At 44.6% G+C, this 15,575-nt stretch overlaps 1 protein-coding gene across 1 annotated transcript in view; it reads right to left on the bottom strand.

Moving 5' to 3' along the window:
* Myo1e (myosin IE) overlaps window positions 1-15,575 on the bottom strand; it is a 191,202-nt gene that overhangs the window by 51,145 nt on the left and 124,482 nt on the right. The window contains exons 10-15 of the mRNA XM_076926187.1: window positions 13,045-13,241; window positions 8,437-8,517; window positions 7,349-7,435; window positions 4,759-4,845; window positions 3,963-4,130; window positions 2,987-3,072 (exon numbers count right to left, since the gene is read on the bottom strand). Coding sequence (XP_076782302.1) covers window positions 2,987-3,072; window positions 3,963-4,130; window positions 4,759-4,845; window positions 7,349-7,435; window positions 8,437-8,517; window positions 13,045-13,241 — 706 coding nt within the window. The remainder of the gene's footprint in view (window positions 1-2,986; window positions 3,073-3,962; window positions 4,131-4,758; window positions 4,846-7,348; window positions 7,436-8,436; window positions 8,518-13,044; window positions 13,242-15,575) is intronic.

Here is a 15,575-nt window from a genome sequence, read left to right as displayed (position 1 = left end):
TATATTTCCCTAATAACTTCAACTGAGCACCCAACTATCGTACAGGGTTACGGCATGTCTAGTTACTGTGATGACCCTGGTGTCTGAACTACAGCTTAATAAATACCTTCTAGTTGACTCAGTGAATGAAGAGGCCTACATAAGGTGACAATTGGATATGCTAACCCATTCCCCTCTGGGTGACTCTTGGTCTTTAGAAATTTCCAGGAAGTTTCTCTAGCCACCTACTTCTAACCTGACCAGACGTATCTATGGATTTTTATAGCAATCATATTACAAAACAATATGCTGTATCTAGACGACAGGAGTTTATGTGGGCCCATCAATCGCTCTTGAACTTGGCAGGAGTTTTAATAATTCAAAACCATCCCTGAAAGTGAGCCTTCGCCTGGCTACCATAAAACCCACAAGCCAGGACTTGCAGCCTCCCTGACCTTCTCAGAGGAGAGCTCATTGACATGCATTTTGAATGGGAAGAAATCTAACATCTCAAAAGTGAGTGTGAAGAAGCTTGGGGAAAGGATAGTGGTGGAGCACCAGCATGGGAGTGGGTGGGAGGGAACTTTGGGGGAGATGTAAATGAAGAAAGAATAGCTCCTCACTGGGGCTGAGAAAGGAAGGCCTGTTTTGCTTTCATTGCAGTTATCAGAAAGCTGTTGCAATTGTTGGTGGTCCTTAAAGTAGCCATCCCTGGCTGAGGATACAGCTCAGTGGGTAGACTGCTTGCCTAGCATGCAGGAAGTCCTGGAGTCAATTCCAGCACCACACACAGGAGTATATGAAGCAGGCCTAAGGTGGGAGGAGTACAGAGAGGAGGAGTAAGGAGAAGAGGAGGAAAAGGAGAGGAGGAGCTAGGTGATGAGAGAAAAAGAGAGAGAGGGGCCAGACATGGAGGCAGATGTCCACATGTCCCTGCCAGTCAAAGATAGTTGATATATCTAGGTTGGGTATTAGGTTACACTTCTGATTGATATTGAGCATTACCAAACTTATAAAGCCTTTGGTTAACATTTAAAAAAATTGTATAAAAGCAAAAAAGGAGAAGGGGGTATAGGATAGGGGTTTTCTAGGGAGGGGAAATGGGGAAAGGGGATGGCATCTGAAATGTAAATAAAATATCCAATAAAAAATAAATTTAAAAAAAAAAGAGAAAAAAAAAAAAGGAAAAAAAAAAAAATAAAGCAGGCCAGGCTGGGAGACACTACCTCAAAAGGAAATAAATAAAAATGAATGATTGCATGAGTCATACTATGGAGGTTCCTCCTCCTCCTAGGGTTGGCTTTCTCTCTTTCTTTTCCCTTCCTTCCTTCCTTCCTTCCTTCCTTCCTTCCTTCCTTCCTTCCTTCCTTTCTTCCTTCCTTCCTTCCTCCCTTCCTTCCTCCCTTCTCTCTTGTCTTCTCTTTCTTTTTAAGTAACTTTGTTTTCCATCTGCCTTTTCATTTTGCCTATGTGTCTTGCAGACTAGCTTGTGACCACGGGTTCCAGCCCATGCAGTGGCTGAACATTGTAGACTAGTCCTCAGTAGCCCATAGGGTACTGAGGGCACCTGCACACTTTCAGATCAGTGACTGCAGAGCTGGCAAAGTCCATTCCCCCTGCAATTCCTCCCTGCTTAAATCCTTTTCAGCAAGCACCTCCTCCATCCCCTCAGGGTCTCTCTAGAAGCAGAGCTTGGGGATGACTTCCCAAGGTGCTCACAGGAGATGATGCTACACATACCCAGACCTTCCCAGGTCAGTGTCTACATCAGACACTCTGGGTAAGCGCCCTGTTTTGCATAGGATGACAATGTCCCCCATAGAATCTGTGTTACACAGAGAGATGGTAGGAAGGTTGATGGAAGTTGCCTCTGAGAGGGGCTGGTGGTCAATCCTGGGGTCAGCCACAACCAGAAACCATAGTTCCCTGAAGGCTGCTTGGATCTGGTTTGTGAATGCTCCAGGCACGAAGTGGCCAGCAAGTGGAATGGCTCCAATAGCTGTCAAATGTCATTGGCTGGTGTTCTTGGAGATGATGCTAATGTCAGTGGTGTTGTCAATGGCAACAAAGGTGCTGCTAGCAGCAGCTTCTTCCAGGTCCTCTCCAGGGTCTTGATGCAGATGCTATCACTGTTCCCTTTGTAGGTATGCTCTACCATCTGGAGATCAAGGGTGGTGACACTTGAACCATCTGGAGATCAAGGGTGGTGACACTTGAATGTGTTCCTGTGGCAAGGAATGTGAAGACATCCTTCACATTCATCTGTAGGACATCAAGGGCTCCAGACACTGGGTGAGAGCTTCCCTTTACATTACAACAGGAATTAAGAATGAAGTCACAGGGATCCCTCCCTGGACAGCAGGAGAAAAGGTCCTCCCAGACTTCTCCGTCTCCATTGCTTCAGCCATTCAGGCTAATTCAGGTCTTAGGGAGGTACTAGTCACCATTAAAAATGGAGTGACCATGGAAAATCCTTTTGGCTCTGTTCCAGGGACAAAGTATTATAGAACTAGATTCTTCTACTCTTCCAGGCCATCACCATATGGCCACTTCTCCTCCCTAACAGTATTGAAGATGATGCAGCCAGGGATACTGATGGCACTCGGGAGAAGGAAGCATTAGGGACAGAAGGAAGGGAAAGACTAGAAGGAGAAACGCTCTTTTGAGAAAACAGTCAGTTTTTAAGCCAGACTCAACAGTTCTAAAGGAGCTAGATATTAAATACTTCAATACTACCCTGGTCTGCATTTTGAAATAATACCACTGGTTTGTGATAACATGGGGCTGGAATACTGGCTGTTCTTCTAGAGGACCTGGGTTCAATTCCCAGCACCCACATGCTTGCTCACAATCATCTGTAACACCAGTTCCAGATTACCTGAGGCCCTCTCCTGTCCTCTGTGGGTATCAGGCACACACATGGTAAACAGAATACACTCAGGTAAAATACTCATACACATTTTAAAAACTCCAAAGCTGTCCTGCGTGCCAGATGAAAGACACTTACAGCTCACTGCTCTGCATGAGCTCAATCAGGTCCATGAAAAGCACATCCCGGTTCCTCTCACAGAAGCCGTCCATGTCATAGGAAACCTGGCCAAGAATAGAATGGAATCAAATTTTATCCTACATATTTCTTTGGTTGAAAATATCTTTAAGTGGGCATGGCTATCCTCATGAGAAGGTGGACATTTCTGGCTGTAGCCTTTGAGGTTCTACACTTTATGCTGTCACACAAAAGCTGAGCCAGCTGACCATGACCTACAAATGGTGAGGGATAAAGACCTGGCTCCCCAGATAATCTGTGAGTGGGGCTACAACTCTCAAGAACACATACCGATTTGTCTGTTGGTCCCTAATCATGTCTTCGCAATACATTAAGTTTTTTGTTTTTTTCCCAAGTTCCAAATAAGGGAAGAACAAGGGAGCCCTCATGTTTACCCACCAAGTAAGTCAACTGAAACTTGGTAATTGGTCTTAAATGCAGCACCAGAGGTGTGCCCACCTGCCCTGAAACTCATGCTTGGGGACCTTGGTTAACAATGACCAGCTGGGAGAAAAGCTATCTCTGGATTTCCATAGGATTGGGAAGCATCCAACAGCCATGATCCCAAATTCCGTGGTTGGGAACCCTGTAGGCACCTAGCATATACTTTGTAAGGGAAAACATTAAAGTGCACACTCTCTTCTATTTCATAGTCCCAGTGCCAATGGGAAAGTGAAGACATGTAAATTTGTGACTGCAACTCTCAAGACAAAAATCTACTGCTTCAGCATTTGTGATATATACCAGGGAGATTTGTGCTTAAAAATTAGCAGCTCTGTAGACAATACTTTTTTTTTTTTTTCAAACTCTTCCAATTCTTTAAAGGCCATATTTATTGAATGAATAAATAACATGGATGTCTATTGGTTCATGGGAAAACAAATCCCACCCCTAAAGGCTCAAAACGGATCAATTCCAGCCTGCTACATTACCTTACCTTCCCAGCATAGTGGTGAATAATGAAGCCTTGGTTCCAGCTGTTGAAGTGCTCATGGCTGCCGATCTGCATCTGGAGCTTCTGTAGCAGTGTCTGGTCAGCACCCTCACCCACAGCATGCATGGTGGCACACACGTCATCTAGGATGCTCATAATTCCAGGAGGGTTCTAGTGGGACCGAGAAGGCACTGGTCACTGACCCCTCCAAACACACAACACCTATGGGGTCACTTCTTAAGGCAGAAGACTGCTCCCAAGACCCAGATGCCATCTTGGTCATCAGTCATTCATTCCAAGAAGAATGTACTTAAAATTCCCAAAGGAGATTTTATAATTCAGGCCTAAAGATGGAAGAAACTCCATTTTCAAGAAGCTAGCTAGCTATTTATTTTTTGGTATACGTGTGTGTGTGTGTGTGTGTGTGTGTGTGTGTGTGTGTGTGTGTGCGCGCATGCATGCATGTTCCTATGTATGTGGGTACAGTATGGGACTGGAAGATGTGGCCCTTCTCATGACTCTTCATTTGCTATGTCATACAACCAAGAGCTATCTTCTAGAATTCAGGAACAACTTCCATTTGCAACTTAGCATTTCATAAACATTCTTATTTACTGTGGCAACAAAAGCCTATTGTTTTATTTTCACGGTACACATTTGCACATTACTAACAGTACAGTTAAAATTCTGTGCGAGTCATTTCCTTGTCAGTTGTAAAGCGATGACAGTGACACAAGGCCCAGAGAATGAAAGTTCACTTAAAGGTAGACCAGTGAAGGGGACCACAGCCAGTACTTACGACTTTGCTCTCTATGAGGTCACACACAATTTTATTATTGAAATATTCAATGGGTGTCCATCTTATTCCCTCCTGAACGTATTCTTCCTGGATAACAGAAATTAGAAACTTGCATAAACCACCATGAAAGTAAACACTTGACTCAGTTTCACAGACACTAAAACCTTTCTCCTCACTAAGAGGTGATAGGAAAGGGACATCTCATAACTCAATGGTTCTCATGTTTTGTTTGAACCATTAAAATTTATACCATACAACTGTTTGTTTGTTGTTGTTTGAGACAATGCCTCATGTGTCTCAGGCTGGCCTTTAACTCCATATGTATCCAAGAATGACCTTGAACTCCTGATCCTCTTGAACCCATGTGGTGGTTTGAATATGCTTGACGCATGGGAAGTGGCACTATTATGAGGTGTGGCCTTGTTGGAGGAAGTGTGTCACTGTGTAGGACTTTGAGGTCTTCTAGTGCTCAATCTTCACCCAGTGTGGAAGAGAGAGCCTCCGCCTGGCTCTGCCTGCAGAAGATAGTTGCCTTCTGGCTGCCTTCGGATCAAGACGCCAAACTCTTAGTTTTTTCTTCAGCACTAGACTGCCATGCTTCCTGCCATGAAGATAATGGACTGAACCTCTGAAACTGTAAACCAGTTGTCCTTTACAAGAGTTGCCTTGGTCACGGTATCTCTTCACAACAATGAAACCCTAAGACAATCCATGTGATAGCTTGAATGAGAATGGCCCCCATAGACTTATATATTTGAATACTTGGTCCTCAGTTGGTAGAACTGTTTGGGAAGGATTAAAAGGCTTTGTTGGAGGAGCTATGTCACTGGGGATGGACTTTGAGGTTTCAAAGACTCCTGCAACTTCCAGGATATTCTCTGTCTTCTGCTTGTGGTTTGAGACGTGAGCTTTCAGTTGTTTATGCTACCATCCCTTCGCCCTGCCATCACGGATGCTTCTAGAGCCATACACATAATTAAATGCTTTTTTTTATAGGTTGCTTTGACAATGGTGTTTTATCACAGCAATAACAAAAGCAGAGTCAGATCTTTCTTTCTCCTTTCTAGGACTTTGCATGTGACAGGCAGTTGGGGCACTCCATTTCCATCTGCCCTGTTTGTCCAGCCTTCCTTCTAACTGTGGCTTCAGTTGATCTCCATGTGGGAATCTCCAAGAGATGTACAGTGAGCCCCTCATGCACACTACATGCACTGCAGTCGTCACCCTTCTAATTTTATCTTTTAATAACAACCTTGCCATTGTCTAGTTTTTCAAGATATAAAACCAGGGGTTCTAGAGAGATGGCTCAGAGGTTACAAACACTGAATGGCCTTGCAGAGAATCCAGGTTCAATTCCAAGCACTCCTAGAGTAGCTCGCAAAACATCAGAAACTCTAGTTCTTGAAGAGCTAATGCCTCTTTCTGGCCTCCATGCTTACCAGGGATGTTAATCAGTACACAGATGTACATGTAGCCAAAACAACCATACACACGAAATAGGAATTTAAAAGAGAGTACAAAGCTAGGGGTCATTCTGGATGACTCTTAGTTGATGGTTAATTATTTCAAACAAATCCTACATGTTAGATTCAACAGAATGTTTACACACTGGACCTCACTCTGTGGCTACCATTGTTTCTCCATCACAAACCTCTTGTAGCCAGGCTGGTCTCGGGCTTATTAAGCCTTATAAAGTGCATATCTATACAAGCCAGACCCTGCCTACTCCCTTCCAACTTAGTTGGTATTTCCTTTGGCTGCCTTACTCTGGCCAATCTTCAGTGGTGGAGAGCTAACATTCCAATCACTAAATGGTCCCCAGACTGCATTTGATATGTACAGCTTCTCCCAAGATTGCATGTGCACCCAGAACGTCAAAATTCAAAGTTTAGAAACAAAGCCTTTGTAGATATGAAAGGAGGGGGAGGCTATATCCTGGAGCAATAGAAGGTAAGGTAGAGAGTAGAGCTCAGTCACCACAGGCACAGAAGGCCAGGAGCTACCAGGATGTGGAAGAGAAAGAATCCTAGGATTTTCAGGATTCTCTTACCAATGTTTGGAGGGGCCGCACTGCAAGGCCTGACTTTAGACTCTTGATGCCTGACCATAAGAGAAGTAATTTCTGCTGTCTCAAATCTCTAGTTTTTATTTTTGATGGTGACTCTGAAAATCTGAAGGAACATGGCACCAGGAATACCAGAGAACCATCACCGCACTTTTAGAATAAAGTGTAAGCAAGACATAATTCAAGGAAGAATTCAAATGTCAGTGTTGCTAAAAATATATGTACTTTAAGGGGAAGACTGAGGTTGTTTCCCAGGCAATGGAGGTCTGTGCAAAGGCTCCCATTGCACCTTGGTCAGTGGGACAGAGAGTAGCAGACACAGCTCATGCCAGGCCAGTCTCCTAGCTTAACTTGCTGACAGAGAAAGAAACACACAGCAGATGGTATTTGTATTTCAGAGACTGAAATACTGCAAAGGCTTTCCTGCTGACTTTAGTAGGTACATTTCCTAATATAAGACAGAAACCAAAATCAATCATCAAAAGGGAAAGAAGAGAACGTGATGGAATGAGAGGGGATGCTTACCTGCTCTGCCTTCAGCGTCAGCTCAATAAAAATCTGCTGTAGTTTTTCATTAACGAAATTGATGCAAAACTGTTCAAAGCCATTTTTCTGGAGGAAAAGAAAAAAAAAAAAAGGTCCTTTCCTGTAATCATATCACAAAATCATTTAAAAAGTCATTTCTTGGTGATGTTCTAAAATGTCTGTGAAAGCGTGGTTTCAGAAACTCTGGCTACGTCAATAGAGGAAGCCTGGTTTATATTTAGGAGAAACTAATTTGGTAAAGGTACATGAAGAACTCGCACAGACCAAGATGAGCTGGAGCTGCTGCCTCTTCATTGCCTAGAATTTATTTCTTATAGGCTAGAGGCGACATCACCTTCCCCCGCAAGCTCTGATGGTTCAAACTGGTCTTACCTGGAATCAATTTCCTTCCTTCCTTCCTTCCTTCCTTCCTTCCTTCCTTCCTTCCTTCCTTCCTCCCTTCCTTCCTCCTTCCCTCTTTCCCTCCCTCCATTCCTCCTTCCCTCCCTTCCTTATATATTACTTTTATTTACATTGTGTGTGTGTCCTTCTGTCTGTCTGTGTGTGTTATATGTATGTCACAAATGGGCATGCCCACAGAGGCCAGAGAGGGCATCAGATCCTCTGTAGCTGGAGTCACAGTGGTTGAGAGCTGACTGATGTGGATGGAAGGAGCTGAACCCAGGTCCCCTAAAAGAGCAGCAAGAGCTTTTAACCACTGAGCCATCTCTTCAGCCCTGGCCCCCCCCACCCTCATTTTGTTTTTCTTTCTTGGTTTCTCACCTTCTTCCTTTCTTTTAGTGTGTGTGTGTGTGTGTGTGTGTGTTTGCAGGATCCCTCACTGTGAAGACAGAGATGAGAAAGGGATATGGGGGTGACCACTCCCTGCCTTATTCCCATAAAACAAAATCTCCTACTAAACTTAGAGCAAGGCTGGTGGCCAGCAAGCCCCCGCGAGCCTGTCTCTACCTCCCACATATAGGTATATGCAGCCATTTTTACCTGAGTGCTGAGAATCTGAACTCAAGCCCTCACGCCTGCACAGCAAGCACTCATACCCAGAGCCATTCCCCCACCTCTCCCCTTACCTGAAATATTTCAAAGCCATAGATGTCCAGGACTCCAATGTTGTACTCCTCATGGTCCTTCTCCATGGCTTTATTGATGGACTAAGAGAAAACAAACACAGTGCAAATAACTCCTTTCACTCTCATTGGACAGACACACGGGAGCACGGAGCACCACACAGCAACCACACTGGCCCTTGGAGACTAGACAACTTGAAGACAGGGGGTTTATGCTTTTAAAAGGTCTCAGGATACCTCGTGGTGGTGGTGCATGCTTTTAATCCTAGCACTTAGCACTTGGGAGGGAGAGGCAGGCTGATCTCTGAGTTTGAGGGCAGCCTGGTCTACAGAGTAAGTGTCAGGACAGCCAGGGTCACACAGGTTGTATAGGGTATTGAAAAAAAACCAAACCAAACTAACCAACCAATCACATAAACAAAAAAAGGTCTCGGGAAGATCTGAAAGGGATGAAGGAAGGTGGAGGGGGGGTGGGTGGTGGTGTTCATACAGTGATGGCGGCAGAGCTAGCACTCCTAAAGAAGTCCAGAGACTTAGAAGAAGCTGTCATCTTGGGTGATATAAGTAAGATCTTAACCTGAACAAGGTAGCACTCATGCAAAACCTGCAACTGCCAGTCACATGCACCCAGCTCAGTAGCACTTAACCCTAACAGAACGCACCAGTCACTTATGCTGAAGATAAAGTGGCCACAGTTCCCAGAAGCAAATTCAGGTGTGTGTGTGTGTGTGCACACTCACATGTGCCCAGGTGAAGGCCAGAAGATATCAGGTGTCTTCTTCTATCGCTCTCTAGTTTTTGCAGAGGTTTCTCAATGAGCCTGCAGCTCGGTGGTTTTTCAGCTACAATGGCTGTTCAGAGAGCTACAGGGATTTGCTTGTCTCTACCCCCCCAGCACTAGGTAACAAGCATAAGCAGCCATCCCTGGCTTTTGTGGGGGTGCTGGGGATTTGAACTCAGGTCTTCTTATTTTTGCAGCAAGTGCTCTTACCCACTGAGTCATCTCCTCAGCCCCTTTTCCTTAGTTTTTAAAACAGAGTTTCTCACTGAATATTTTATCTAGAGGGCCTGAACAGCAAGCCCCAGCAACCCCGTCTCTGCCTCCCTGGTAGTGGGATGACAGATATGAACTACCATGGGTAGTTTTTACATGGATGCTGAACACAGGTCCTCATGATTAGTCAGCATGGATTTTACCAGCTGCATCATCTTCCCGCTACAAAAGTAATTGCTTATTTTAAAATATTTTTAGATTTATTTATTTTATGGGTTGCTGGTGCTGGTGGTGTGTATGTATGTATGTATGTATGTGTGCATGTGTGCATGTGTGTGCTCATGCACTTGCATGCCACAGCATGCCTGTGGAAGACAAAAGATAATTTGTGGGAGTTGGTTCTCTATGTGGGTCCTGGGGATTAAACTCAGGCTGCCAGGCTTGGTGGCAAGTGCCTTTACTAGTTGAGCCAGCTTGCTAGCCCCTTGCAATAGGGTTGATCATGGCTCTCACAGTGGCAGGTAGGCCATCATACCCCCACTTCCTAGATGGATGCCCAAGAACATACTGGATAAGAAACAAGGCTTAGGTTTAAACTGAAGCCACACAATGCCTGAGTCTGTGCTCTAGATCTCTGAGAGAAGAGGCCTCATGATCCAATGGAAGAGACTCGAAACCAGCAGGATGGGTGCAGCATGGGCTGGGGGGCAGATAACAAAGGAAACATTCCTGGAGTTGGGAGATACTGTGCTTTGGGGTATTTCCTGGGCAAAGAAAATAACAGCCTCTTGTGAGCTAGTGAGTAAGGACATACAGCACAGCATATATATATACACACACATATATATGTATAGATATGTATGTATATGTGTGTATATATATACATATATGTATATATATGTGTGTATATATACATATATATGCATATATGCATACTGCACATTACATACAGCATATGCACATATACATGACACAGGACACATACATACATACAGCGTACATATATTTACATAGCACAGCACACACACATAACATGCATGCATACACATATACATACACACATACACACATATATATAGCACAGTCTAGTTAATATTAGGTCAAATTAAATTAATGTCAGTCACATGGCAATCACCACATTTACTATATACCCTGAGCGGATACAAAAGAAGCCCCAGGCCATTTGCTTGTCGCTCAGCTTTGGTCATCCATCAACAATCCCACCAAGACTCCTCTCTCAATAAATGAGGGGTATGGATAACTCCTGGCTCTGAAGTTCCCAAAGAATCCAGGCCCTCCAATAATCAAAAGCAGTGTGTGGGGTAGGGTCCTGACCTATCTACCTCCCCAACCCTGCCTGAATTTTTTGGGTGGTATGGCTGGATTTGGGCACAGATTCCTGGGACCCCATGGTGGCTGCTGTTTTTGGCTAGAATCTGCCCGGGTTTCCTGTTTAAACACAGAGAAACAAAAAAGCAGAACACCCAGGAATCTAGGTTCCCCTAGCATAGCCACGCAGGTGCCAGAACTCTGGCCAGTTTCTTTTCTTTTTGGTTTTTTGAGACAGGGTTTCTCTTTATAGCCCTGGCTGTCCTGGAACTCATTCTGTAGACCAGGCTGGCCTTGAACTCAGAAATCCGCCTGCCTCTGCCTCCCAAGTGCTGGGATTAAAGGCGTGAGCCACCACTGCCGGCTCTGGCCAGTTTCTTAACCTCTTCGTACCTTCTTCCATTTATCTTGTAAACCAACATAATATCTAATCTTCAGGATTGTTAGAGAAATTAAATGCTATCTTTTTTTCTCTGAAATACTTTAGTATGTGGAACAGAGTGAAGACAAGTGTCTGTTATTCTAACATTAAAGGCAGCACTAGCTAACCCAGATTTCCACTGCTGGCTTTCCCTGACAGAATATAAATTATACATCTCTACAGTATGCTTCCAGAGGCCTCAGTGGGAAAAGATGCTTGCTGCCAACCTGAATTCAATCCCTGTGGCCCACACAGTAGGAGAGAGATAACTTATGCAAGCTGTCTCCTGATCTCCAGATCTCCTGATCTCTCTCTCTCTCTCTCTCTCTCTCTCTCTCTCTCTCTCTCTCTCTCTCTCTCTGTGTGTGTGTGTGTGTGTGTATGTGTGTGTGCTGGCCAATGGTGGCACACACCTTTAATCCCAGTACTCAAGAGGCAGAGGCAGGTAGATCTCTGAGTTTGAAGCCAGCCTGGTTTACAAAGTGAGTTCTAGGACAGTCAGGGCTACACAGAGAAACCCCTGTCTGAAAAACAAACAAAGTAATCGTATTCACATATAAAGACGTGTATGGTTATGCTGCACCTATAAGTATCAGAGTTAATTCAAAACTGCAACCAACATCAAGTGGGTTGTGGTCCAGTTGGTAGAGTGTTTGCTTAAGATGCATGAAGCCCTGGTCACCAGCGCGGCATGAACTAGGCATGGTGGTACATTCCTGTATCAACACTCGGGGCGGACGCAGGAAAATCAAAAGTCAGAGGTTGTGCTCAGCTATAGATCGTGCTTGTGGCTATCCTAGACTACATAGTGAATTTGTGGCTATCCTAGACTACATAGTGAGTTTGTGGCTATCCTAGACTACATAGATACTGTCTCAAAACAAACAAAAGGAAACAACAAAAAAATACCAATCAAACAAAACACCATCTCTCACTATGTAGCTATCCCAAACCTTTGACGTTTCCCCCATTGAAAGGCACAGCCCCATTCCCACGGCTTTCTCAGTGGCTTGCTCAGATCAATGTGTCAAAGGGATAATAATTAAGTCTAAGATTGGAACATAAAACACTCATGGTCTGGGCTGGAGAGATGGCTCAGCAGTTAAGAGCACTGCTCTTCCAGAAGTCCTGAGTTCAATTCCCAGCAACCACATGGTGGCTCACAACCATCTGTAATGGGATCCGACGTCCTCTTCTGATGTGTCTGAAGACAGCTACAGTATACTCATATAAATAAAATAAATAAATCCTAAAAACAAAACAGAAGCTCATGGCCTGTTGCTCACATGTCTTAGATCACTGGCTCTGGGGAAAATCAGCTGCCAATCATCAGGACATCAGGCTGCCATAAGATGAGGTCCACACAGCTATGAACAGAGACCTCTAACCAACAGCACGTCAAGACTTTACCTGATAGCATGCCCCCGGCACCAGGCCAGCCTGGAGAATTGCTCTCCATCAGTATTGCAACTTGTACTGTGTTTGAGTGAAATGCAAGATGTGTATGCTTATCACTTCATGTGTGGAGCCACTTGCCACAGATTAACTGTGTTATTACTTATTGCCAAATATAACATTCCAAAGCCTTTACACACAGAAATCAAGAATGGCCCTGGACCACAGGCTTCCTCTACCTCTAGTCCTGGAGTTACTGACTATCTCCTGTTACTGTGTTGGTTTTAGCTACTGGGTCTTGCTGTGAATATGTAGGAGGTGAGTTCAAGATTCACCAGAAGCAGAGTGGGGGGTGGGGGGCAGGGAGACAATACACAGGGCATAGAGGCAGGCATGAGGACAAACTCTTAGTCATTGCATCCCTTCAATGTAAAACTTGAAGCTTTGTCTGTGTCTGCTCCTGTTTACTTACGTCTACCAAGAAATCAAAGACTCGTGCGTGCAGGGCCTTGGCGAGCGCGTCCCTGGTGTAGCAGGCCTGCTCCACGTTGAGGGTCACATGGATGGACTCTGACTTTCCTCCCCACTTACTGTCCATCTGCCGGCTCGTCAGCTTCTCTTTTAACCGGTCTTGGTTTATACCCAGCAGATACGCAGGAAAAGCCAAAACTGTGAAAGGTAAAACAGGATTGTCTTTCAGAATTGTAACCATTATCTCCCAAGCACCTGGAAGCCCTTGTGCATGCATGGGCAGACACGGGTACCAACATTAACTTCTAAAACTTCTGCTCCATTGGAGGTGACTTATCACCTGGTTGGCGGTGGTGAAGCCCATCTTTAATCCCAGCACTTGGGACATGGAGGTAGGTGGATCTTTGTAGTTTGAAGCCAGCCTAGAGATGACAAACTCCATGTGTCATGCACATCCCCCATTTGTTTTCCCAGTTGTTCTATTATGCAAATCAACCCCTATGGTGACTGAGACTTCCAGTCACTTAGTGCTCTGAGAAGGATGCAGGCCAGTCCTCCTCACAACCTCCCACTGGCCACTGACTGAGATCACACTGAGATACTGAAAATGAACACTTCTCCATGCTCAAGGCAAAAACATCAACAGGAACTCGATCAACAAACATTTCCCTGGCTTTGGGTAATGTTTTCTTATTTTGGTGCAGTGTTTCCATGGTCTCATTTACTTCCCCTGTTATCACGGACCTACTAAGCCCTACAATCCCCTACTGGCTAAATGCTTACACTGAAAGGGATTATAACACATAGAAAATGAGGAAAAGATAGTAAGTAAGTAGTAAACCTTGAAGACAATCTGGGAATGTTATCAAACAAAGAAACCTCCTGAAAGGCAGAGTGCATCCAAACAGACTATGAAATCCTAGAACATTTACAACAGGAAGCTATTCTGGGGTATTTCTGGGGTAATCGAAAGGGGTTGACCTGGACTGGGCAGACTGAGAAGGGTAGGATTTGAACAGACATGGGAAGGGGAGTGGTGTGTGCTAAGGGAACAGGCTGGGAGGCAGAGGCATGGCTGGGATGTGGTCTATGTTGTGTAGCTAAGTATCCACTACAGCTGAAAGCTAAGATTAAAAGACTGGGCTAGATTTCGATACACTGAGGAACAGTGTCGTAGAATGGGAATCGGGAGGCAAAGGGCTTCAGAAGGCTTGCCTGTATGCATTTATGAGTTTCCATGGGTCTGCACATACATGCAAGTAGAGACCAGAGGTCAGAGGTCGATGACAGATGACTTCCCTGGCCACTCTCCAGCTTATTCTGTAAGACAAGGCCTCTTACTGAAGTTGAAGCTCAGTGATTTGCCATGCTGGTTGACCAGCAGAGCCCAGGGATCCTCAGGTCACTGCCTCTCTCCAGTGCTTGGGTGACAGGACACTTTTTTAGTTGGGTTCTGTGGACTGAACTGAGGTCCTTATACTTGTATGGTGAGTACTTCACCAACTGCCATTTCCCACCCCAGAAGGTTTTAACAGACACATCGCAGGGAGCGTCCTCGGGAGGTGGCATTCGAACAGGGGATTGTGTTGTTGGTATCAAAGTCACTCATACTGCCGCACAGCATGTACAGGGGAATTTGAGGGTCTTCAAATAGAAAACTAAAGGCTCCCAAGAATGCTGGAAGTTGTTTCAGGCCACAGGACCTGCCAAGAGGAAAGCTATTGAGACAAATGGGATTCCCTTGATCTCTGGTCAGAATGTTCATATCCGGATAAATAACACCATTCTTGCACGTGAATGAAGGATTTTATAGATACAGGTGAAAAATATGAACTTGGATAAGAGTCTCTCTCTCTCTCTCTCTCTCTCTCTCTCTCTCTCTCCCCCCAAAAGGAGTGTGTTAAGATCTTGTGGATGATACCACTTTTGTGGCACACACCAATCACCCCAACACTTAAAAAAGTGGAGGCAAGAAGATTACAATTTCAAAGCCAACCTGGGCTAAACAGTGGGATTCCATCTCAAAAACAAACAAACAAATAAACAAACATTTAACACCCAAACAAGATCCCCAAAGTATCCTTTAACAGTGAGAACACACCACCAGCCACCCAATCAAGACTGATCTCAGATTGCAAAGAGTGTTAAGATTTAACTGACTGACACTTCTCAGCACTTAACTTCTTAGAGTCAGTCAATGAATGTGTCTTTCCAAAAAAGCCAACACCACATGCACATGAGGCTCTCAAAGAGCCCGAGGCACTGATTTTATTTAAAAAAAAAAAATTATCTCTCAGGCATTGATTTTTCCCAATGGTTATCTCCTAGAAGCAAATTCTTCTTTCGTACAAAATAAGGAGAGAGGATATCCACAAATCACCAGGAAAACATTCATCAACTATCAGATATTAAATCAGCCTTTCCCACCAACATCAAGGAGGATGTATCTCACTAGACGCCGTGGCTTTTCATCAACAGTTTATGGAAGGGATGAAGAAAAGCTGAGGTGGTAAAGTTCTTGCCGCACAAGCT

This window comes from Arvicanthis niloticus, chromosome 27 (assembly GCF_011762505.2).
Source record: "Arvicanthis niloticus isolate mArvNil1 chromosome 27, mArvNil1.pat.X, whole genome shotgun sequence".
NCBI lineage: Eukaryota > Metazoa > Chordata > Mammalia > Rodentia > Muridae > Arvicanthis > Arvicanthis niloticus.
This window is presented reverse-complemented; position numbering and strand designations above follow the sequence as displayed.